This window comes from Trachemys scripta, chromosome 7 (genome assembly GCF_013100865.1).
Source record: "Trachemys scripta elegans isolate TJP31775 chromosome 7, CAS_Tse_1.0, whole genome shotgun sequence".
Lineage (NCBI taxonomy): Eukaryota > Metazoa > Chordata > Testudines > Emydidae > Trachemys > Trachemys scripta.
In genome coordinates, this window is record NC_048304.1 from 93,999,920 (window position 1) to 94,026,626 (window position 26,707).

Genomic DNA, 26,707 nt, shown 5'->3' on the forward strand with positions numbered 1-26,707 from the left:
AGTGGTATCTGAACTCCTAAGCAGCTTTGCCAGGATTTAATCCTTGATTTTTGGAGCCCTCAAATCATGCAAGGGCAGAAATTCTTCCTGGGGGAATCTTCCTTCCCACCCTGACTTCTCTCAAACCAATTTTACAGAAATGAGTGCTCTAGGTTCTCCTCTGATTTTTGCATGAATTTTCCTGGCTTTAGTGGGGTTTCTCCAAACTAGTCTCCTCTCTTGTGATCACAGTTTTGGTTGATGAGGATCTAAAGTACACCAGCTTGAAGATGAATCAGGACACAGACTGCCACTCACATGGAGCAAGAGTCCATTCTCCAGTCTTGCCATGTTGGTGGTGAAAGTTCTAAAGGCTCAGCCTGAGGAGACTTTCTTCAAGAGACCCTCACAATAATTAAAGCACAAGAATATTCTCTGTCCCTAGGATGAATGACAATGTTAACTTGCCTCTGTCAAAATCCACTTTGTCCCCCTGACTTGATGGTTTCTCCACTGGATTCCACTGAGAGGAAGATAGGGCATGCACCTTCGGGATACCACGCACTGGGGCCTTTGTATCTTTTGCTCTACAACTGAATGTAGTATCTTCCTTAAGTTCCTTCTCCTCAAACATCGTCACAAGGCACAATCTTTTATGGGTTCTTCCTGGCTCATCATCCACTTGTGTAAAGCAACCTCTGATGCTGCCATTATTGCCGCAGATCTGGAGGCCTTGCCATCTTTTTCTACCCGCTCCCCCTCCCGACACACTTTATGCTTCTGGGTTTTACTGCCTTTTTGGGTGGACTGATTGGATATCAGTTGAGCCACCTTGCATACCTACGTAAGGGAGTTGGTGATAAACAGTTTTGTTGTTGTGTTTTTTTTTTTTTTACTTATTCTTCAGTTTCCCAGCTGCCACTTGTCCTTTTTGATCTCAGATTACCTCATTCTTCGGTCACAGTGTCCAGAAGTCCTCTGCAAGAGAGCCATGATGTAATCTTTCCCAGAAGAATTATCTCAATGTTTTCTACACTCATCTTCTGGTTGACATATGCACCATGGGGACTTTAACCCCTTCCTATATCTTAGCTGTCTCAGATGGTCCCACAAACAAACTTTTTGTCTAGAGAGTCCCAGATCTACTATTCATGCTGTTCAGTGGACGTAAGGGAATTCCTCCATGTTTTCATGGCTGTTGGTCCGCTTGCATTAGCCTCATTTGCCCTTGGGGATTTTTCTTTGCAATATAGTACCTACTCTTTTGGAGCCTAGTTAGTCCATAGTGACTTCATCTTGTCAGTTCTGTTTACAAGCTTGTGCTGAGATAGTGATTACAAGTGTATCCCATCTGAAAAACCTCTTCATCTGCACCAAACTGGCTTCTCTATGACAGGGTTCTGATTTACAAAGCCCACAATAGGTACTTAATCAACCAAGGGAAGGTCTCTCTGACCTGTCTTCCTCCCAGGAATGACATCACTTGTGCATGGATTGCCAAAGCTTTCCTTTCTCATGACACACTTCTCACACTTTAATCGTCCCCGGTTTAAGGTGTTTCCACGTATTTCAGCCAGTCAGCTTGACTTTGCCTATCTTGGGAGGTTTTGTGGCCTATGTGAACTTGCTCCTATGGGCAATGGTACATTACTACTGAGGAAATTCTGCACCACTGCATGCATGCAGAAACACGTCCCCTTGAAGATTCTCTTTGCTTCCTGCAGAAAAATGGTTTCTGTGGGGAAGCAAAGAGAAGCTGCATCAGTGCTCACTCACTCCTCCCCGGCAGCGCAGGTGTGTCTTTTCCGGCAGCCAGGGAAGAGGTAAGCCACTGTATAGGGGGTGGGGGTGTAGGTCTGGGGCCGCTCTGGCTGCCCAGGGATGTTAGCCCTGGGGGAAGGAGGTTGAGGGAGACTGAGTTCTCCTTTCCCCCTCTCCTGCATGGATCAGCTGGGGCTGGGTCAGATCAACCCCCAAAACCTTCCCTGACTGCAGGAAGCTCTGTACCATGGCGGGGTGGGGTGTCTGGGTGCAGGAGGTGAGGCTCGATGAGGTGGCGGTTCTGGATGCAGGGGGGAGGGAGGTTGGGTGCGTGGGTCCAGATGCACGGGGGTTGGGTACACAGGGAGCAGCTTCCCCTACAGTGACCTCTCCCCCACTTCCTGGCCCTGTCGCTCCTCAGCCATGGGGAAAAGGGGTCACTGAAGGGGGAGCTGCTCCCCCTGTCTATCCAACCCCCATGCATCTGGACCTACCCACCCAAGCATCACCACTGCCTGTAACCTCCAACACACAGAACCCACCCCACTGAGCCTCGCCCCATGCATCAGGAGCCCCCCAGTACCCAGACCTCTGCATTCGAACCCTCACCCCACTGAGCCTCATCCCATGCATCAGGAGCCCCCCCAGTACCCAGACCCCCGCATTCGGACCTTCACCCCACTGAGTCCCAGCCAGCTGCACCCTGATCCCATACCCCCAGCTGAGCCCCCCCCCCCATCCCAGCCCTCCCCGCTGAGCCCTAACCACCTTCACTTGGACTCCCCTGCAGAGTCCCATTCCCCCTGCACCTAGAACCTCCCAATGCGCTGCCCTCCCCCCCCGCACCCTCAGTACTGAGATGCCTGTACCCAGATTATGCCACACAGAAAGAACCCTGGTACTCTGGAAGAATTTCTACCCCCAAAATTAAAATTTTTTAAATCCTGCAAACTTCTGCATATTTTATTTATCAAAATAACTACACCATTTTCAATTATTTGCTGACAAGTTTTCTTAACTAAATTACCAAAATAATTGAAAATGGTGTGATTATAGTGTGTTATTTTGATAAATAAAATATGCAGAAGTTTGCAGGATTTTAAAATGTGCGCAGAGTTTTTAATTTTTTGGTGCAGAATTCCCTCAGGAGTAGAACATGCATGTCCCTTTCAGTCCTTTCCTTTCATGTGGTCAGATGGAAATTGCTCTTCTCTTGGGAAGAGCCCATCTGTTCCCCTGGCCTGATGGGAACTCCACCCCCCCATTTTATAGTGTCTACCTCTTCTTCCTCCTCATGTCCTTACACTTTAGATACATGTCTCCTGGGCTGGGGAGGAGCCTACCTAGAGTTCATGCAGTTCAAGGCTTTTGGACCCTAGAAAAGTAGAAGTTGAGCTTTAATGTACTCAAGCTTTTGGCCATATGCTTGGTTCTTCTGACCTGGGAGCCAGTGTTTCGCAACACATCTTCTGGTTCAGGGTAACACGTCTAGGAAGAAAGAATATAGGCCATAGTTACAGGAAGCGGGACTCTGTCCGGAGAAGCAATGACTCTGAAAAAGATTAGGGAGTAGTGATGGATAATCATTTGAACATGAGCTCTCTGTGCAATGCTGTGGCCAAAAGGGCTAATGCAATCCTTGGATGTATAAATAGGGGAATCCTGAGTAGCAGCTGAGAGATTATTTTACCTCTGTATTTGGCACTGGTGTAACCGCTGCTGGAATGCTGTGTCCAGTTCTGGTGCCCATAGTTCAAGAAGGATATTGATAAATGGGAGATGCTTCAGAGAAAAGCCATGAGAATGATTAAAGGATTAAAAAACATGGCTTATCGTGATAGACTCAGGGCTCTCAATCTATTTAGCTTAATGAAGAGAAGATTAAGGAGTGACTTGATTACATCTATAAGTATCAGCATGGGAAACAAATATTTAATAATGGGCTCTTCAGTCTAGCAGAAAAAGCTGATCCAATGGCTGGAAGTTGAAGCTAGACAAATTCAGACTGGAAATAAAGTGTAAATTTTTAACCATGAAGGTAATTAATCATTGGAACAGCTTACCAAGGGTTGTGGTGGATTCTCCATCATTGACCATTTTTTAAATCAAGATTCGATGGTAAAAGATATATACTCTAGGAATAATTTGGGGTTGCTCTCTGGCCTCTTTTGCAAGAGGTCAGACTTGAAGGTGACAGTGGTCCTAAGTTCCCCTAAGCTGCGTGGCCGCACAGCAGCCTAGTATCATTCTAAATGGCTTAATTTGCTTGGTTAGCATTGTTCAACTTGGTTATATAGTGTGTGTGTATTTGTGTGTGTGTGTATGTATATATATATATATATATAGTAAATATTCTGTAATATGAGACTGTAAATCTGTACAGATATAGCAGTGCCCTTTGTATGGTAAGTTTTCAGTGAGCAGTATCTTTGAAAGTCTAATTGGTGTGCCATTTGAAGACCACTGATGTTAAAATAAAATGTAAGCCGCCTTTAATTGTTTTGTGTGGTGCTATTTATATCATTACCACCCATAACTCTGCACTGACACGGAGAGTTTGATGTAAGTTAAAACTGTACAGGCCAAAAACAAAAACTGGGTGGAATCCTGTTTATACAGTTTAAGTTGATAAATAAATATAGCAGTGAGAGTGGATCTCTTAAAGCTTCACATGGTCTGAAAGATAGAATGCTAACTAACTGCTAAGCACTTGAGAGTAGGCTTCCCTTTCAATTTCAGTCACGCTCACATATCTATTAGATAAGAGTTTTATATTAATATAAATTCCAATCTCTCTTTCTCTGGAATAAGCATTATACAAAGTAATGGCTTTTTAAAAATTCATATAGGAAAATATATTCCTAAACAATTCTATTTAAAAAAAAAAAATTAGTTCTTGTCTTACAGTCACCAAAAGAATGACTGTATCTTTGAAACTGCTGTGATGTGTGGAATTACCTTTCCAATTGGGTCTCCAATCAGCCTTACAATTTTTTGTGAAACTAAGACCCTAAAAGAACTATGTGAACTCATTTAGACAATTATCTACCCTATATGAATTGGTGTAGAGCCCTATCTGTTGCTTTTAATAAAAGCATGGAGTAGATAGTGAGTTTGCCAGTATCCACTGTGCCCCCAAAAAGGACTAATGATATAAAAATCAGAGGTATTTAGTTCAAAATCACAGGAGAAACCGTAGAGAAAAGTGTCTTAAAGGCTCACTGTGTTACATAGCAAGCTTGTTGGATTGTGTAGAGCTGTTCTGTTGCTTCAATTACAACAAGGGGTGAAAGTGACTTGATCTGCTACAATCTTATCTGGGGGTTATCCTAGGGCAGTGGTTCCCAAACTGGGGTTCGCGAACCCCTGGGGGTTCGCAGAACATTACAGGGGGTTCATCAGAAAAATTTCACTAATGGTGGACAGAGGACCCCGGGCATTAGAGACAGCAGGTGGGGCCTGGTTGCCGGGCAGACACCCCGAGCCCCAGGGAGAGCGGGGCTGGGCCGTTGGGGCTGGCAGCCTGAGCCCTGCCCCCATCAGCGGGGGAGCCAGCAGTCCGAACCCCAGCGCTCCCCACACAGAGCTGGCAGCTCAAGCCCCGGGAAGAGTGGGGCCAGGCAGTTGGGGCTGGCAGCCCGAGCCCTGCCCCCCATCAGCAGGGGAGCCGGCAGTCCGAACCCCAGTGCTCCCCACGCAGGGCTGGCAGCCCGAGCCCCAGGAAGAGCGGGACATCCATCACACTGAGGAAATTTAAAGTTAAATCCCTGAAAATATTCATTTTTAGGAGGTGGTTCACGGGATTTCACAATTTAGTGAAAGGGGTTCACGGGCTGTTAAAGTTTGGGAACCACTGTCCTAGGGTAAAGGTCATGACCACTTCTGACCCAGCCTTATGGCTACATCTAAAGATGCAATCTGTCAGATGGAATCGCGCTCTGGTTTCAGAGTTGGCTTCCCCACACAGTTAGGAACTACCCTTCCCCTGAAGTTTAAGCACAGGGATACCATATTATAGTGATTATAAAATGGATCTGACTTTTGGTAAAATAAATAAATAAACCTTAATGTAAAAGTTTATATTGTAACAGTTTAAATTTTGATGTCATACCTGTGGGAGTGCTAGACCACATACAGTAACTCCTCTCTTAACGTTGTAGTTATGTTCCTGAAAAATGCTACTTTAAGCAAAACAATGTTAAGCAACTCCAATCTACCCATAAGAATTAATGTAAATGGGGGGTGGGGGAGTTAGGTTCCAGGGAAATGTTTTTTGCTAGAAAAAGTCATTATACATACACAGTATGAGTTTTTAAAATAATTTTAAACAAATTAATACTGTACTCACCAATGATTGTGAAGCTTGGTTGAGGCAGGGCATAGTGGGTTTGGGGTGCGGGGGCTTGCCCCACTCTGCCCGGCCGGCGCTCCTGCTGGGGGTCGAGGGCTTGCCCACTCCCTGGCTGGAATGCCGGGCGGGCAGAGTGGGATAAGCCCCTGCGAGCTGACCCCGCTCCCCGGCAGGAGTGCCAGGTGGGTGGAGCGGGGCGAGCCAAATAACCTTATAATGTAACGTTGCATGACTTTAAATGAGTATGTTCTCTAATAGATCAGCAACCTAACAAAACAATGTTAACTGGGATGACTTTAAGTGAGGAGTTACTGTAGTTCTAATCCACTGTCACTCAGATCATTTAATACAAAATAGTATTTTAGTGGTTAACTTAATATTACGGTAAAACTACTGCCAGCTTTTCTTGGACTCAAGATGGAACAAACTTTATGGCAACAAGATGCATGTCACTGTTTTCAATGAAAATTGGTGAATTAGACAGCTGTTTTAGCAGCATAATGACTGTCAGTTTCCAATATTATGGACCAAAGTTTGGATTTTTATATTGAATTAATAATCTTTAAATTCTGATAATGAGATCTTACACAGTTTCATAAATGCCTTCCAAGAACTTGCAGACATTTGTAGATTTCAGAGTAGTTAGTCTGTATCCGCAAAAAGAACAGGAGTACTTGTGGCACCTTAGAGACTAACAAATTTATTAGATTTATAAATTTGTTAGTCTCTAAGGTGCCACAAGTACTCCTGTTCTTTTTGCAGACATTTATAGGTTCTCTAAACTCTCTGGCACTACTGAAGACCAAACACTTGTTTATTTTTTAAAATTTCTCTTAAACTGTGCTATTAAGTCTACCTGTTCTTATTCATGGAGAAAGGGGGAGGGGTGGGACTTTGGCAGGGTCCCTATCACTTCAGAGGCGTTCTTTCTTACAACTACTCTCCTGTATTTCTGCTGCTAACAGTGAATGGGCTAGCAACACTGGGTCAGGTAAATTTACATCTTGTGGAATAAAAGGGGAAATAGCATCTAGTTCAGACTCTGTCTGCTGGTGTTCACCTGCCTACTTATATTTTATCATATTTCATTTTTATTTAGGTGGACACGTGAGTTGATGTGGAATTTTTGGAGATGAAATAATTTGGAGTTTTATTATGGATTTCTCAGAATTCTGACAGTCTCCCTGAAGATAATTGCCCTTTGTTCCTTCCCCAAATATTAGTAAAAATTCTTACATCCATCCCTCGCCACTGTTGGCACATAGGGCAGAAATATATCTTTCATTCCTCTGCCATTTCCTGCTGCTCTATGTTGTTGATAGACTGTTCTACCCTCGCTGTGAAGGCTGATTCTTAAGGCTTCTTTTGGGCACCTTCATTTTCTGACACTATTTGGTGTTCACTTGATTGCTTCATGTGGGAGTCTCTGTATTGGCATCTGGAGTATATGCCCTAAATATGTACATTGCTTCCTTCAGATTCTGATGGAAACAAGCTGCTGGTTAGTGATTTTCTTGAATCTCTTCTTTGATAATGAAGTTTTTCCAACCAATGCTCAGAATCTTTCACAGGCGCTTATTTTCTAAGGCTTCCTTTTTTCCTAATGATTTGGTAGCTCTCCAGCTCTCGCAGCCATATGGTAACACTGAAATTACATTTGAATTGAAAATTCTCACTTTTATTCTCGTGTCATACATCTTTGGTTTCCATATTCTGATTAGTAAATATTCTGGATGCCTTTCCTTTTCTTGGTGTCACTTCCTTCTTGTCTTCAGTTGGCCAATACGGTGCTGCCCAGGTGGGTGAATGGCTCTAATTTCTTGATTTTTGCCTTCTAATGTGATGTTACTGCTTGATGATGTGTGGGTTTCAAGGATGTTTGTTTTAGCATAACTAATTTTGAGCCCCGCTTGGCATGTGGTTGGGTGTGTTGTGTTTTTTTTTTTTTTTTTTTTTTTTTTGTGGCCAGGTAGTCTTTGTAAATTTTTTGGGGTATCGTTCAGTAGCACAATATCATCTGCAAAGTCTAGGTCTTCTAGGCGTTTTCCATCTGTCCATCCTATACCAGTATTTGTGTAGTTTATGCACTTCATTATCCAGTCTGTGGCAATGTCAAACAACAGTGGAGGTAAACTGTAGCCCTGTTTCATGCCAGTGTCCGCATTGAACCAGTATGTTGTCTGGTGGTTCACTTCTACAAAGCATCTCACATCTCTGTACATGGCCTTGATGATGTTTAGCTGGGATTCCGTAGGGCTGAAGACTATTCCTCAATATTATGTCAGAGCAGGTTGTCAAAATGCCTTTTGAAAATTAATGAAATTGATAATGAGGAAAGGTTGCTATTCTATACATTCTTTTATAATGGTACTTAGTGTGAATATCTGATCTGCACAATCTCTTGTGCCTGAATCCAGTCTGTTCTTCTCTAAGCTTTGCCTCCTCTGTTCCTTTCATCTTGTTTAGCATCACACATCAGAAGGCTTTTCCCTACAAGAGAAAGTAGTGTAACTCCTCTCTAGTTGTTAGTAAGATCACCCTTTTGGGGTATTTTGACACTGGTTTTGACAATGATTCCATGTTTCCACTGGCCAAACTTCACTAAACTGCTCTTCCATTTTTAAAGTGTTTTCTTACTGCCAGCATCAAACTTTTTAGGGTTCTGGCTTCTAGAAACTGGCTTTCACCAGGAACTTTCATGCAGCATGAGGAGTTGGCAGTGCTCTCTACTGAGCAGCCATTTGTACTGGAATGGTAGCCTGGTTCAATTTCTGTAACCAGTGAGGGTATTTTTAGGAGGCTAGATGGGTAGATTTGCACTCAACCTTCCCCACTTAATTCAGGCTTGGTACAGGCAGCCCCATCGAAGTGTAGCAGGCACACCTATTAAAAGATAAAAGTGTAATTTTTTTAAAACAATGAACTTTTGATTCTGCAACATACTCAGTAGAGGAAAGAAAATAACGTCCTTTTTGTCCTTCAAAGTGGCTTAGTACATCAAGTATTTAATAAAAATTCTATCACTCGTAATAGTATTTTACCTATTCAAAGGTTTGCACAAATGTTAACTTTTAATAGTTAACAGTAAAGCCTGTTGTCCAGCACCCCATGACCACCAACATCTACTCAAGGGAAACTTTGCTGTCCACTAGACAGGCTACTGTGCTGCACTTCAAAATTTTCGTGTGTTAGCTTTGCTGCAGTTCTCCATGTAGTTGCTGTTAAATGAGTTTTAACCCAGTCTGCACTTGGCGGGAAGAAATTGGACATATTTAATTTTTATTTGTAGGGTTTTCGAAGGCACAAATCACTGTTGTATCTAAACACCTCAAGCATTAATAAACTTGTCCCTGAAATACTACTTTGTAGGGGGGAAGTAGATGAGGAACAGAAAGCAAGGAGAAATTAAATAGTGCGCGCTGGTTGCACAAGAAGTCTGCGACAATAGGAACAGAAACTGAGTTCCAGTGAAGTGCCTTTTCATGAGGACTAATATACTGCGGGAGAAAAAATCTGTCTTTTTGTTAAGAGCCCAAAGCGTTTGCCATTCTATCAATTCGTGCTATGACACTCGATTCCTTTGACCTAGGATGAGAAAGACTTGAGTTCTGCGAGACAATCACAGATATAGTGCAAATTCAGCCAGTAGACGACTGTGCTGGCTGAGCTTTTTCCTCAATCTTTTAAGTGACTAGGCTGTAAAGGTGTCGAGAATGGCTCTCAACTGTGAGTGCCAACCTTAGTGAAGACTGTTAAGGAACAGGGCAAAACCACCAAATTGGTTGTGTCTAGAATTATATTTCACCGATCAAGTTTCAAGTGTGAGTTCCTCAACCTATAACAACCTTAACATGGAGTCACAGGAGACCACAGTGCCAAAGGGGATAGTCTTGCCATGCAGGCAAGTCTGCCTTTTTGTGATAGATGGTCCCTTAAACCAAAAATCACAATTATTCAGGTTACTTCCAGTCCTAAAGAACCAGTCATTTACTCCAGGTCAATTGTACCTTAGATCTCTCACCAAAGACAATGCTTGTAGCCAATCCTGTAATAAACTAACTAGAAATTTATTAAAAAAGTTTTTTATGCGGTTAAAGTCCATAAACATACTCTCACAAATGTGTTTCCTTTTGAAACTTAAGACAGTAATAGAAGCTACTGTAATTTGCAAGCGTTCTAGGCCCTTTAAGGCTAACCCAAGCTAAGCAGCTTGGGGTTACCTTACTTATGGTTAGAAATATTGACTTCTCCAAATTCCAAGTAGCATAGTTACAGTTCCTTCTGGTCAGACATTTGTATGCCCTTCCCCTAAAGCAGTGGTTCTCAACCGGGGGTCTGCATCCCCCTGGGGGGCCTCAAGCCCTTTCATGGGGGCTGTGGGACCCTGCGGCTGGAACCCAGAGCCTGAGCCTCGGTGCGCCCCCCACCCCCGAGCCGTGGGGATGAAGGCCCAAGTGCTGGTTGCCCCCATTCCTGCAGTGGCAGAGCAGTCCTGAGGGCGGCTCCAAACACCCTCACTTTCTCCTCTCCCTGCCCCCGCCCCTTGGCCAGGTCAGAGGCGGGAAGCCATGGAGCAGTCAGTCGCGTCGTTCCATTTCCTGCTGCTGGTGCCTGGGGTTGTGGTTACTCCTCAGCTCAAGCAACTGGTAAGAGCTGCTGAGGCAGGGAGAGCAGTTACCATAGGTGAGCCCTCCTGGCGCACAGCCCCTAACTACCTCCTGCCTGCACCCTGAGCTATCCCCCCCGCCTGCATCCTGAGCTACCCCCTGCCTGCACACAGTCCCTAGCTACTCTCCAGCCTACACCCTGAGTTACCTCCCCTTCCTCCCTCCTCCCCCACACACAACCCAGTCAGGCTGGGTGGTCTGCTGAGGTGAGTTGGGGTGGAGGTGGCACTGCCTCCCTGGACCCTGCCATGCGGAGCTGGCCCAAGCCCTACTGGCCCTTGCCCCCCCCAAAATAGAAGTCAAAGTATGCTTATGCCCGAGGGCCCACCTCCAGCCTGGATCCCCGAGTCTTTCCCCCTCCCCTGCTGGGCCTTGAAGTCTTTATAGCATGTTGAGGGGGGCCTCAGAAAGAAAAAGGTTGCAACCCCCTGCCCTAGAGTTCAAACTGATGGTACAGCTGTCCATGCCTGTCTCCGGGGCCGCAGGGACATGGTGCTGGCTGTTTCCTGAAGCGGCAATCCTACAGGCTGGAGCCAAAGCCCTGAGGGGCCAGATTCGGCCCATGGGCCGTAGTTTGCCCACCCCTGTCTTACACAAACATCTGTAGGGCCATTCTGCAATCATTCTTCAAGTAGGCCTCCATTCCCCTTCCTCCTGGGATTAGGATGACTGCTTGCTAATCACCAAGAGTAGAATCTGTGTGGATGGTCACTTGAAGAACAAATAACTTACTGTATGGTAAGTAACCGTAGTTCTTAAAGATGTGGTGTCCACACAGATTCCACATCCTTTCCTCCGGCCCTGCTGATAGGAGTCCTTGTACTCAGTGAAGGAATTGAGCTTAGGTGGGAGCTGCCCTGTTCTTTTTATTCCCCCTCCCCCACCCCCCCGCTAACTGAAGCAAGAGGGTGAGCAAGGTGCAGTTGTGGCCCCAGTGGACACAGCTTTTCAAAAGAATCCGATGATGTGTATGTTTGCGCCAACAGTGAAATCAGTGTGGACCACCCATCTTGAAGATATACAGTCACTATTGTGTAAGTAACTATAACTTACTTTTTACTGTCCTGCCAAGTATCTGTTGGTGTTTTGAATAATAAAGGATTTTGCAGACAAACTTTTAAACTGTTACCATTGTTGGATATAAGATGTTGATCCACCTGGACTTGTATAATTCTGGATTAAAGCTTGCAATAGATTTACTTGCAGTTTAGTTGCTTAAGCACAGAGGCATCAACTTTTGAAGACCTGGTGAATGAGTTCCAGAACTTAGTTCTAGCAACAAGTTAATATCTAACAGCTGTTCACACTAAAAATCAAGCAGTTCAGTACAATTTTGGATCTGAAGTTTTGGTTGACATTTATTCAAACATTTGCCATTCCCAGTAACCTTTTTTTCCTTTTTGTCAAAATAAAAAATAATACATAAATGTACCCAATCACAAACTAGTATTTTATAACTGCACATTTCACTTAATATTAAGTAGAAAGTTTCTTAATGCACAGCTGTGAATTTGTGAAAGATCGCATGTTAGGTACAGATTTAAGAATATTGGGAATCTTTGACAATTGTAGTAGTGCACAGTGTATATGGAGAAAATGGTTACTAATATCCATATTTTTCTAGAATGTTATTAACTAGTGGGTTTCATGAATACTCAATACAATTTCTTGGATCTAATGAAAAAATATCTTATCTTATTTTTCCAGAAACATGAAAGTTCTTATGCAGGAATCTTTTTCCATAGGAAGGTTCTGGTACAGAAAACTACTATGTTAAAACTTTTTTCAAGGCTGAAGTCGGCTCCAACTATAATAGAGTATCTTAGTTTGGAAACTATTCTGGTCTCAGTTTTGAATCTCTCTATTAATGCTCTGTGGTATCCTACCGAGTTTGTACAATTAAAATTTCCTGCTGACAACTATTCTTAGAAACGTGCTTATTTCCACAAGATTAGTGGTCTGATAACCAACTTCAGCCATTGCTTCTGTCCGTGAAAAGTCCTTTTGAAGAATCTTTTTTCTTACATTTCTCTGCATGGCTTTGTAGGCTTGTTTCTTGTGATAGGGAGTGGCAACAGTTGAATTATGCCAGAATATTTGGGATGAAAGGTCTGTAGTCCATCCCTCCTGATTTTTGATTTGCTGCACTTCTTAATTAGCTTTGCTCAACTGATTATTGTTGCACACTTCTGTTTTTAATGTGAGAGTGTACCAAGAATGAATCAGAAAATACCAAAACTGTACACCCTCTTCAGGGCTCAACTCTTCTCAGGTCTGAACTGTCAGTGAAGCTGGTGTATGACTTCTATCAGGACCCTAAACATAAAGGTATGCAAGCAGTTCTGATGCTCCTTTTCTTTTTCAATCATGTCTAGTATTGTGGTCAGATGGGGCCTTACAACTGTCCTTTCTACCAGACTGTTTCACTAATGCAGTGGTCCCCAAACGACAAGCCACGGAGGACTGTGGCAGCGGCTGAGCATCTGCCAAAATGCCGCCGACAAGCAGCAATGTCAATAGGCATCGCCACCGAAATGCTGCCGACAAGCAGCAGCATCCAGAGGCGTTGCCGACTAATATCGGCAGCATTTCGGTGGCAACACCTCTGGATGACGCTGCTTCTCGACAGCATTTCGGCAGATGCTCATCTGCTGGCCAGTACGCGGGCCCACTTAGATGCCCCGGTGGGTGCCATGGCGCCCGTGGGCACCGTGTTGGGGATCCCTGCACTAATGCTTTAGCTGAGGCCTTTTGAACTAGGACATAAGATGGTGCCACCGTATGGGAAGCAATTTAGCTTCCTTGACCAAGGATATTTCAGATACCCCACCCACCTACCCAACCCACCCCAAAAAGCTCTTAGCTTACATTCTGAAGCCTGAAGGTGGTGGCTTCTTTGATAATGAACATAAACAAGGCCTGGTGTGCCCCACAAGTATGACCTAAATTTAAAGTTATCAGACTCTAAAGGTGGGAGGGGGGGATTCAAGAAAATTGTGTGCTTGGGACTTTTAACTATAACAATTGTTAATATTGTTTATAATATTTTTGGCTTTAGTTGACCACATTAGGAGTAGGGAAACTATCAATGTTTTTTTCAATCATTATATCTTTCCTGTATTTAAGAGTATGGCAACATTGTTTTGGTAAAACTAGAGACACAGGGTCCTTGGAACCAAAACGTTTCATATAATTTAATTGGTACCTCTGTCTTTTAATCACACAAATCAAAGCTAAGAACTTAATTGTTGTCTGAGATGCAGGATGATTTAATCTATTTTTCTTTTTATTGAGTACACTACTATTTTTATCATGCAACTCAGACCAACTATGGATCCCCTTTGAGTGAATCCATGAAAAATGGCTTTCCCCTGGATTCCCAGTGTGTCATTTAAAAACTTCTTGAACTGCTAACTGAAAGTGAGTAATTTAGAATGCTTCAGGGACTGGAAAAAGGCCATTTGGCCAACCAACATGCCTGCTACAGTATCTAAGCTATTGGAGTCCCACTGGGCTTCTTTTTTCATGTAGCCATTTATTTGCTTCCTTCTCCAGGGACAAAATTGCATCCTTCCTCTAGGATATGGGTCTTTGAGACCTCAGACCATTTGTTTCAAACAGAGTAGAGTACTTATTACTCCTTTTCCGTTGATGTTTTGGGTTAGTTTTATACATTAAGTTGTCAACTGCCAGAAGTCCAGACTTTTAATCTATTATTTCTATAAGTTTAAAGACAATATAATAAGAGAGAGCTGTATCCAGGAATTTGTAGCCAAGACTGTGAACACAGAACTTTATCTCAAACTTTTTTTTTTTTTTAAACCCATCTAACTGGGCTATTCTAAAATATCATTCTGTAAAGTGTGGGTAGAGCATTCTTTAAGGTGTCTGAATTTCTAGATAAAGGAATTAAAGAATCAAGCCTATTTATATTTAATCTAAGAGTACTGGTCTCTATGTGCATTCTACTGTGGGGCATGCACTCCATGTGCCCATAGCTGGAGAATTTTGAAAACCGTGTCTGTTCGTCTGCACCCCTTGCTCTCCTTGTGCCTCCAACTGAGAAGAAAAAGGGTGGGGCAGACAAACTGCCTCTCTAGTTCCTTCTCACTACTGTATGACTCAGGTTGGAACCTCCAGTGCCCAGAACTTTGTTATCTTATGTTTATCTGTAAATACATATTTGTGAAAAGTTTTTACCAAATAAAAATCTAAAATTCTAGTTTTACTTTTATAGTCCGCTACCCCACTGCAGGTCCTAGACTATGCTCAGGACTCCAGGCTTCAAGATTTTGAGTTTCTTACCTGCACTTCTTCTCAGTCAGCAGTGACCATCAACGCTGCCTGCACTGCCTTAGGGAAGCCTGTGTTATGGCAAGGTGCAGTATCTATCTGCTGCTTGTTCCCCAGTTGTACCCATGAAAGGTAAAAACTTCTCCTTGAGCACTGATGGGATCTGCTCCAATATAAGGCGTGACTCAGCAAGGAGTACCTCTCCTACCATGAGGTCTGACTCAGGAGTGAGGGAGTCTACCCCTACAGATCCCTCACTGGTGTCTTGTTGGGAAGGCTGGGAGCATTCTCATAAACATGAGAATAAATCCTCTTCCAAATCCACTTAGAAGAAGTCAGATACAACCCTGCCTAAATTGAAAGTCTTCAGGCTCAGTCCAAGAGAACTTAGAACATCTCAGGGGCATGACAAGAGAGCCTACAAATCCAGGGCTCTGTTGGTATTGGATTGCGATCTATTGACAACGGTGCCTCCAGTACCATCCAGCCAAACTCTGGATCTGATTGTATCAATTAGAAGCAACCATTGAGAGCCTCAGCCACAAACTGTACCAACTTCATCTTGCACGACTATGGCACACACTAACTACTGTGGCTCCATCAGTTTGAGCAGACAGGATCCCTTACGCTGTGGGGAGAGCTGAGTCTTATTCACATGAGGACATTTTTTGCTTTCATAAATTCTCAGTCTCCTCAATCAGGTCCTTCCCTCATGAAGGAGGTCCTGACTCCAGCAGGAGATTGCAACTGATGGGAGGAGTCCCATTCCATTCTCTGCTTGTGATTTTTTTCTCTAGCAGGATTGTTGGTATTATCATTGGATCTATCATCAGCTTTTTCTTCCTCAGGAGACCCGTAATCATCTGATGAACTGATGTTTCGTTCTCTGAGGCATATCTTTCTGGACAAGGGACCTGGACCAATTTAGGACCTCTTGTACCTCAACATCCATCTTGCAGTGTTTTGTTATCCCGTGTTATGGGGATCCTGCAACTTCCATTTGACCCATCTTACTGGCCAGACTGGAGACCTTGGTACCTGTACCATCCCATAAGCTTGGTTCAATCTTCTAAGGAGTCTAAACAACCTCCCCTCCCTAACGAGAGGTCAACCAGAGCTTCCTCCTGAACCCATTGAAGATAAAGATTATGTGCCAGATCCAGCAGTTCCTCTGATATTGACAAGATTGTAGTCGTCTTCTCTAAATTAAGCTGTGGCTCTAATGTCTCCATATCCCCAATGACCATAAGAAGTTCCAGGATCTGTTATGTCAAATTGCAGGAGAGTTACAGATTTCACTTGAGGAAGTTCAGGATACTCAACGTAAGCTATTGGACCTTTTTCAGTCTTCTGGTTCCAGAAGAAGAGCGCTTCCTATTAACAAAGCCATCAGGGAGCCAAAAATAACAGTCTGGCATACCCCAGCCACTGCCACTCCCCCCCATCCATAAGAGGGCAGAAGAATGTTTTGTCACAGTCAAAGGATAGAATTTTTCTTTTCTCATCCTTCTCCTAATTCTTAGGTGGTTCAGGCTGCCACAGAGAGTTCAAGATAGCAACACCTTATATCTACTCCAGTTGACAAAGAAGGCAAGCAACTTTATTAGGAAGGAAGATTTTTCTCTTTTACCAGTCTTCAGTTCAGGATAGCCAACTACCAAGCACTGATGGCTAAGTATGATTACCTGAACTATTCCAAATTTTCAGACTTCGTAGACATGCTTCCCCTTCAGGACAGAGCTCAGTTTCAGGCTCTCATCGAAAAAAGGCAAGATGGTTGGCAGGACCACTCTTCTGCCCTTTGAAGAAACTCATCTTTTTAACCAAAAGACAGATGAGTCTTTACATACCCTGAAGGACTTCAGGACCATCCTGAACTCTGGGAGTAAATATACCTGTCCCAAGGAGGAAATTCAGTAGGCAGTCATACAAGCCTAGGCCATCAGAGACCTCATGAGCCATTCCATAAGAGGCAAAGAGTTCAGAAGTCTCTTTTCCCTGCACCTTCTGTAGCAGCAGCAGCATCATCCCCGCCCCAACCCCTACCTAAGTGTCATTTTGAGCGGAATACAAAAGCTGCAAACCAATAAGACCACCACCTGCCCATTCCCAAACATCTTTTGGGGGTCATCTGTTGTTGTTGCACTCTAGATGTGGAAAAGAGTACAAGACAAGAGGGTATGAAACATCATTTCCTCATGAGAATGGATGACTATATTCAATGTAAGAACCCATTTATTCACAACAGTGATGAAATTAAGAAGGCTAAAAGTTGACTGATGGTCTGGTTTAACCTGTGAGTGTGCCTGTGAGTTTTGGAGCACAACATGTATAGTAGTAGCCCAGAAACCAATAAGACCACGCACGCAGAAATTTTAGGGGCCATTCTCATGAAGAAATTCTCAAACAAGAAGTAGAATTCCTCTTGCATTGAGGCACAATAGAGCAGGTACCTCTTAAGTACCACGGAAAGGGGTTTTACTCAACTTCCTAGTACTGAAGAAGGGCACCTGGAGACCTATTCTCAATCTCTGCCATCTCAACCGTTTTATTCACAAACTCAAGTTTTGCATGGTTACACTGGCATCTATAATCCCATCCTTAAAAAATGAGCTTAGAAAAGCTCTCTATGTAGATGCATACTTTCATGTAGATGTTCAAACCCTACTCAGACATTTTCTGAGATTCATGATGGGCTCCAACCCACTTTTAGTACAGAGCACTCCCATTCGACCAAGGTATTTTCTGCTTGTATCAGGCAGTGTCTTCCCATCTCAACGACTGGCTTCTTGTTGCCAAGACGTGTCAAGAAGCCTAAAAGTCAATTTTGTCAGTGTTTCAACATCTTCCTTCCCCAGAGAGGGGAAGGGGCGGTCAGTGTGAACTCGAGGAAAAATCTGTTCTCACTCCAATGTAGACTTAGAATTTAGGAACACTCTGATGAAGTCTGTCACGCAGGGGCTCATCTGCTGATGGACAGGTTCCAGGCAGTGAACGACCTCCATAGACCATCTTCAAGCACAGAGTTTTTTCTCTCCTGCATCATATGGCTTTATGCAGTTATGTAATGCCATTTGCCAGACTCCATTTTCATAGCCTGCAGGTGTGGCTTCAAACAGTGTACTCTTGAAATCAACACTGTAAGAATGCCATAGTAACTGTTCCTGCCATAGTTATGTAATCTTTGATATGATGGAAGAACCCCCACCAGGTATGCTTGGACGTTCCTTTTCTTTCTCCCTCACTGGAAAAAAATTATCACAGATGTGTCTCCCTTAGGTTGGGGAGCTCACATGGGCTACAGCCACACAGCATAGGGCACTTAGATATTTTGAGAGTCCAAAATGTGCATCAATATTTTGGAATTGTGGGCAGTCCTAAGGGCTTGCAAGACCTTTCTCCTGTTCATTGAAGATCACCATACCTTCATAATGTCACAAATGATGGTCATCTTTTACCATCCCCCTGTGCGGAGAAGTGGTCAGTCTATGGAATTGATGCATGACCAATCAAATCACCTTGTTGACAGTTTATCTTCCAGGGAGCCAGAACATACCAGCAGACTCCCTTAGCAGACTCTTTACTGTCAACCACGAGTGGGAGTTACGCAACTCCATGGTGAACAATATTTTTGCTCTATCTCGAACAATTATCCAAAGGTTTCAGGTAGCTCCTTACAGTTTTGAGGTTGCATGGTCACTTTTTGTAAGACTTAAGTTGTTATACAGATAACTTTTAAAGTTGTTTTCACTTTTCATAACCTTTTAGAATAAATATCCTGTATGAATGGAATATATAGGACAAGTCAATAACCTCCTTTATTCCTGCATATAAATACTTAGTAGTGAAAAGGTGTAAACAAAAATCTTACACATAGTGTGTGAAATTCAAGTGGAAACAATTTCTGGAACAGACTGCTGTACTTGATCAGGCAGATACAGCTACCTAATCAGCAGCTTATCACTTACCCTTTTGCTATTTATTTCTAAATAAAATATTTATGATGGGTAATATATTTTTGTAGGAAACAGATTCTTTTTGTTTCAGAAAATTCAGTGTAAAACATTTCTTCTTTTTACTTCTGAAAGTGGACAGTGCTGAAATATGTACAGGGATAAACTTAATTTTTTAAACTTATTCATGAGTTTGGACAAGATTCTTGGCTCATCTTAAGAACAGACCTATTTTAACAGTTGGTTCCAATGTACTTAACGTTCTACTCTCCTCTTTAAAAACAAACACTCGCCCTTATATATTCTGTTTTTGTTAAACTGCAGCATGTGAAAGAAATTGAATTAAAGAGGAGAAGCCAGCATTTAGTTTTTTGCATAAAGAGAATGTTTAAAATAAAAATGTCATTTGGGTTTTAGCTGAATTATTTCACATAGGAAAAATCTTGAATTGTAATCTGTATGTAAGAATGAGTCATGGGGTAACTTGGAAGTCAATTAAGGGTGGGTGTCTGAGGTTGCAGTGGGGTATCTTAAATGTCTCCCCTCCTGCCCTTAAATATACATTGGCTAATTAGGAAATCACTTCATTCTCACTCATAAGGATACAAGTTAAAACATATACATCTATAACAGATGGAATGATAAAAATAAGACCTTGCTTACAGTACTACTATGTGTTGTATAGTTAAATCTGAACAAGAACACACCCTCCATTGGTATTCAGAAAGATGTTGGGGAAAGGTGGAAATCAGAAATAAGAGCAACATAATACAGACAGCAGCAGCCATTAAGGGGAAAAAGGAAAATTTTGAAAAATAAAAATGAGGAAGGGGACTAGAAGACTCCTCTTAATTAATACTTTTTGTAATTCTACATATGACTGCTCCAATAGAATTTTTATACTGCAATTAACATTGTAAAGCACATTTAAACTTGTTTTTATAGTTTGTCAATTGCACACAAATACGAATTTATATTTAGAATGTAATCATTGATCCACTTTAACCAGATATATTGATTTGTGAAATGTAACCTTCTCATTAGTTTTCATTCCCTAATGGTCATGAAATAGCAGCATCTCCTGGTTGATGTAAATCATTTAAAGCTGGAATGTGTTAGTTCCTCATTGATTCATTTTGTAAACATGTCCTGTAGTTATAAGGAAGCTTGAAATTTTGGGGTTTTTAATGCTTTCTTTTAATAACATTACTTAGGAATATGAAGCACGAACAGGAAGAACATGTAAACCTGCACCCCAGGCAACAAGACGTAAAACTTTTGAATTTGAACCACTTTCAACTACTGCTCTTATTTTGGAGGATCGACCATCGTAAGTATAGTAGTGAATTCTGCCATGAAGTAGATAATAACATGATATACATACATGCTCACATACCTCCCAACCTAGCAAAGGTTAAATAACTTGGATGTCCTGTTTACAATTTTCTTTCTCAAAGTACTATACTGGTCAAACTGGAACAATTTCCTTATAAATTACTCAATCTGAGACCTTAACTAAATAATATGGTGAAATACTGACCTCATTAAAGTCAATGAGAGTTTTGCTCCATTGACTTCAATGGAGCTAGAATTTTACCCTATATACTCCTCCTGTAGTACTGTCACGTAGTTGCCTATGAAACTGATTCTCAGAACTCTTCATTCTGCAGATTCCTTTATAAGAGATTCTCTTAAGGACCTCTCCTAAAACCCCATTTCTCCACTGCTTGCTTCCTAAAATATTTAATTTGCTAGACCACCAAGAGGGTGTTAGCACCAGTGGTTGTCTGTTGAGCATAATCTGAGACCAGTCACCATGGAAGCCTAATTTTGGGTATAAAAAAATGTAACTCTGGCATATGGTAAAAAGATGCTGTTGCCAGGAAATACAAGATAATTGCTCACCACCTAAATATGTTGGGTTCTGACTGTGGCAGGGTGAACTTGCTCCTACCTACTTTCTAGCCTGCAAGCGCCTTGGGAACTTGCTTCTGGTAAAACACCTCATGCAATTTATTTTCTTTTCCACCACCTTTACAGACTAAGAGAATTTCTATAAGATATCCCTCCTTCACCTGTTACAATATATTAAATTCTTATACAGTTGCATGAAGTGTAAAAGTTGGTGATTCAATGTATAAAAGCAATACTAATGTTTCATGTAAGTGAATTTTATCCCCAGTCAACAATCTTTACTTGTTAATATATACCCACATATAAATGCTTATTTGTAGATACATGAGTTGATTGTATTTTTGGAGCATGTATAAGTTTAATCTTTCTATTCATTATAGCAAATCCTATAAAAAAGTCACATTAAAAGTTATATTTATTCTGTTGATAAAGGATAGCCAAAATGAAATTGAGGTTGAGCTATTAACAGTTTGGTTACTGAATTCCCTATCCCATCCTCCACTCAGAGCTTTGAAGTCTGAGTTTTTGATTATCACTGACAATAAAGGAATCGAGAGATAATCAAACCCATGCTGCTTCTTGCCCAGCAAAAGGCGACTATCACCTTCCTGAAGCAGGGAATGCAAGATACCATGTTAACCTTTATATCTAGTGTCTTACCCAATACATTTACTCGTGCTCAGCATTTATCTTAAGGCTGTCTTCAGACTATAATATTGTTTTTCAGTCATTTGGGTGTGCTAAAATATGATGAACCCTCTGCCTCCCTCTATGGAGGCTGAGATCATTCCTAAAATGTTTTCAAAAGACTAGGAAACCAGAGGTTGTTTCTAAACTACTGTGCTGTTACCATGTGACACCACATTATACAAGCCACTGAGCCAGCACTAACTTTGAAATAATGAATACAATGAGAAGTAGACATTTGAGAAGATAATAGTTAAGGGAGCAATATATAGTCGGCTGATTTTTTTTGTTTTTTTTTTTTTTTGTTTGTTTGTTCTGAATTCTTTTAGTTGCAGGAATTTTCTTATGAGTTTCAAATCATCATCAATTATTCCATCATCATTAATCCATCACTTGGCTGATTTAACTTTCAGTATCAGTGAAAAAAATTCTAACATGCATTTATGCATTTTCATATTAAATCTCTTTGGGAAATTTTTACCACCATTTATTAGAATATTTTAGTTTTCCCAGAGGTATGCAAGCTCAATCAGTGGTGTAGGACAGTAAACTTCTAATATTTTCTCTCAATCTGTGAATAAAAATCCTCAAGGTTCATACATCTTAATGAAACTGAACCATGAAACAGGAAGTGTAGAATGAATGTTTTAACATCATACAAGGCTTCTTGTATGACCGTAAAGGTTCCATGAGAACTGTGAGATTTCACTAAGTTAAAATAACTTTGTTCTAGTTGAGCAAAAGTGTTTTTTTCTAGTAAAAGAATCCCTGACTTTCAAGCATGCCTCAGTGAAATTAGTTCTGCAGATTCATGAAAGCCATTCTGGCAGGCTATGAAAACATCTTTTCCACTCTACGCTTTAACAAGTATTGCTTGTACATGTGATGATAAAAACAGCTTATTGGCAAGACTTAAAATACGTTGACTTATGTAGGGCCTGTAGTTCATAGTGAAGTATCAAGTTTTACAGTAATATACAACATTATGTCTTAATGGAAGTTCTGGATTATTGCATTGTAATAATAATCTTGTTCTTAGTGTATATTTTTGTGTACATCACACAAAATGCCATTGCAAGTGGTAGTGTTTGGCAAACTTATTACCGATTTTAGCAGAGAACATAGAGTTTCTCTACCTTGGAGGTTGTTCTTCAGCAGCTGGGTTGAGAGGAAGGCTGATTTTATGATTATGGAATTGGATTGGCACTCGGGAGATCTGGATTCTGTTCCTGGCTCTTCCACAGTCTGTTTCATCTTAAGGAAGTCACTTAGACTCTCTTTACTAACAGTGAGGAGCATGATAAGAGCCAATATATGCAAAAATACTTGTCTGGTAGATTTATATACAAATGTTTCACCATAGTGGACTTCATTTTCCATTATTGATATTCAGATACATAATATAATCACTAAATTCACCTTAAAAAGGAGAGAGAAACTAGTCAGTCTGTCTTGAAATGGTCCAGAATGTCATCCATATATTGAATTCAGAAATGACTTGTTTTCAGAAATCTTCCTGCCAAATCCATAGAGGAGGCTTTACGTCACAGACAAGAATATGATGAAATGGTGGCAGAGGCAAAAAAACGAGGTATGTTAGAACTGTATTACCATGGTTATAGTTAGCTATCTTCTATAGCAAAAATGAGAGAATAAGGACATTTTTAGCTTTTAGGTCAGTATTTACATTAGACTACATTTCTGGGCTAATACTATACATGTTGTGCTCCAAAACTCACAGGCACACTCACAGTTTAAACCAGACCACCTGTCTCAAATTGTAGCCTTCTTAATTTCATCACTGTTGTGAATAAATGGATTCTTACATTGAATATAGTCTCCAATGCTTACATGGAAACTTGATTTAACTTTTTGTGCAGTATGATCAGCTGGAAACTTACGAGGTGCTTAAATCTTTCCAGCTACCCTGGTGTCACCAATTGCTATTACTTAGGGCCAGATCTTCAAAAGGGCACATGAACTCCTGTGGACGCCAAGGAACTTCAAAGATCTTGTGCATACAAACCCCCAGCTTGTCCATGTGCATATCAAAGACTTCACTTTTGCACCCCCCTTTTATTTTTGATGTTACTGTTCACAATGAATCATTTAAACAAAACTTTATTATTCTAAATATGTAAACCACAAGATAGGATCTAAAAGCCTTTGAGCTGCCTTTAAATTAGTCATATAGGTAGGTATGGAAATTGTCACCATTAGGCCTGTTGACAGCAATTCTGGGCCCCAGGGCAGAACAGTCAGTGGGCCTCCTGGAAAGTGATGGCTGAGGTTTACAACACTACTTTTTATCCTATTGATAACACATTAGAACCCACTAAATGTAAGTTGTGGTGTTGCTTGATATAGTTAACTTTTTTTTCCAGTTACAGTACCAATATTAAACAAATTTTGAGTCTAAATGTAAGATGTAGAATTTGTTATTTTGAATTGTGTATTTAAATTAAATACATTATGGAATGAAATTGGAGGGCAACAAAAATGATTAGGGGGCTGGGGCATGTGACTTATGAGGAGATGCTGAGGAAATTGGGCTTATTTAATCTGCAGAAGAGAAGAATGAGGGGAGATTTGATAGCAGCCTTCAACTACCTGAAATTTAATTCTTTATGGGATATGAAGGATCACATACAGTACAATTACTATGGAAAAGGAAGTTGACAAAAACATACAACACATTTTCATTGCTAGGAAAAATATTAGACTTTATCCAATTTTGACAGGAAAAGTCATTTATATGCATGTGCTGAATGTGGGGCTTTGCATCTTTGGACAGAGACCAGTCTTGTTGATTGTGATGTACTGAACTGCCTGAAAATGTCATAGCCAAAGATGCCATCCTGAATATTGCTAGATATTTTTTTAAGATACAAATATGTGAAGGGACAATGGCATTCACTGAATTTTGTGTCTGCACGTGTGGTGCTGCGCTTGCGATGGCTGATGCCCAGCAAGCTGCTGCTGGGCGTGCTCTTCTGGCATGGCCAAGGCTTCCACGTGCCCACCTGGCTGCCTTCGCCACCACCGGTACCGCCCTGTGGCCTGTCTGGGCAATTGCCCCCTTTGCTCCCCCTCCCCCCAACCCCCGGTCGGCAGGCCTGGTCACAATAAACCAAAATTATTACTACGTATAACTTCCTTTGCAGTAGCACTGAAAACTCTCAGTAAGAATTACGTGGAACCTCCTGTTCCAGTAATTCCTTTCTAGTTCTATGTGAATGCAGTGTTAGCAGAATCAAGCCCTAAGTTTATGATGGCTTACTATTTCCCAGGTGGTGAAATATGGTTATATATTTTTCCTACAAACAAATACAAGTGTAGCATCTTGTACTATTGAGTGTCAATTGATGAGAGTAATTTGTATAGAAAATGCACATTGACTAACGTAAGAGCCTGTGTACCAAACAAAATGTACTTTAAAAGGCTGTACAAAATAAAATATTCGTGTTCACAATGTGTACGCAAAGGGTCGAGTTAAACTTGTGTGTACTTAACTTTGGCAGTTCTGACTTGTCAGTGCTTAACCATGTAAGTTTTTAATGTAGCTTTTAATTTCCTAGAACTTTTCTTTAATAATAATTAATTAATTAATTAATTAAAAAAAAGGCGCTAGACACTATTAGGATGCCCTGTCCTATCCTATAGTAAGGAGCCCCCCTCTCATGTTCATTAAGACCTGCAAAGTGTTACCCTACAAGATGTATGGAGACAGAGGGTAGGTCTCTATAGCTTGCGTATCCAAAAGATGCAGTGATTAAGGCAAGGGACTGCAGAACTCTGCCCCATTCACTATACCTCTTGCAAAAGATGCACTACATGAGATGAGGACTCCTGCAGACCTTGTTTTTATTAACTGTGCATGGCCTGATGCACGCTTTATAAAATGCAATGTTTCTTGCATACCGTTCCAGTGCATGTGGCCTAGTGTATGCTAGGTAAGGTGTGCTGCATAGCTTACCTTCAGCTTCAGTAAAAAGTGGTTAAAACAAACCGTGACACTTCAACTGAATATGCCAGATTATCAATGGCTTTAACACAGTTGAATCCAGATCAGTTTTCAACAGAATACTATTTCCTTCAGTGCTACAACGCATCTCAGTGCAAGGCCAAACTTCAGTATTTTACCATTAGCCATTTCAGTGCTAGAACTTTCTCTCGCTTTTTTTTTTTTTTTTTTTTTTTTTAAACAGAGGAGAATAGTGGATCTTTTTTATCATAGGAAAATAATTTTGATCTTTGTACAATCAAAAAATAATTGAATTGAAAAAATGTTTAAGCAAAACCGAAGTCCTCTTCCTGGCAGGCAGACAGCCTGTTAACCTGAATCCCAATAGGTGAAAGTTTCAGAAAACTGAATAACTGAAAATGGGTTTAGAATGCAGATGTTTGTATTTTAAACTTCACTATTGTTGTTAATGCTCTTGTATAATTTACTGTAGTTACACTGGGATTGATGGAATTCTCCAGTGTGTAAGAAGTACTGTAAAGTCAGATGTTCAGGACTAGGGTTACCAGATAGCAACTATGAAAAAACGGGACGGAGTGGGGGGTAATAGGCACCTATATAAGAAAAAGTCCCAAAAAATGGGACTGTCCCTTTAAAAAGGGACATCTGGTCACCCTACTCAGGACATACAGCTACAGTAGAGGTAAAAAACACGCTATTGGTAGAACATGGTTTAGGACTCACTTTACTAGACATTTTGTATACAGCCGTGCTAAAGGAGTGCTTCTAGTTTGTATTAATTCTAATTAGATTTCTGTTGGTCCAAACCACTGGCTCTATTTAATTAACTTGGAAATTTGGTAATAACCTATAATCTTTGAGTAGATGACTTTTAACCTTGTGGGGTTTCTCTGAAGATTAATTACAATTCTGATAAGCTTAACATCTTCTAAAACAGATAATTTCCTGGTTTGTCAGAGACTTTGCTGTAAGAAGAGAGCTTTTGCTTGTGTGTGTGTGTGTGTGTGTGTGTGTGTGTGTGTGTGTGTGTGTTCAGTAGACCATTTTCAGGAGTTTTCTTCTGAGATTATTTTAATGCAAACACTTTATCAAATTATACAGTACTGTGCAGTAATCT

At 41.3% G+C, this 26,707-nt stretch overlaps 1 protein-coding gene across 2 annotated transcripts in view; it reads left to right on the forward strand.

Moving 5' to 3' along the window:
• TBC1D12 (TBC1 domain family member 12) overlaps nt 1-26,707 on the forward strand; it is an 83,646-nt gene that overhangs the window by 36,809 nt on the left and 20,130 nt on the right. For both annotated transcript variants that reach the window (XM_034776205.1, XM_034776206.1), the window contains 2 exons: nt 20,219-20,334; nt 23,114-23,196. In XM_034776205.1, the coding sequence (XP_034632096.1) occupies nt 20,219-20,334; nt 23,114-23,196 (199 nt within the window). The remainder of the gene's footprint in view (nt 1-20,218; nt 20,335-23,113; nt 23,197-26,707) is intronic.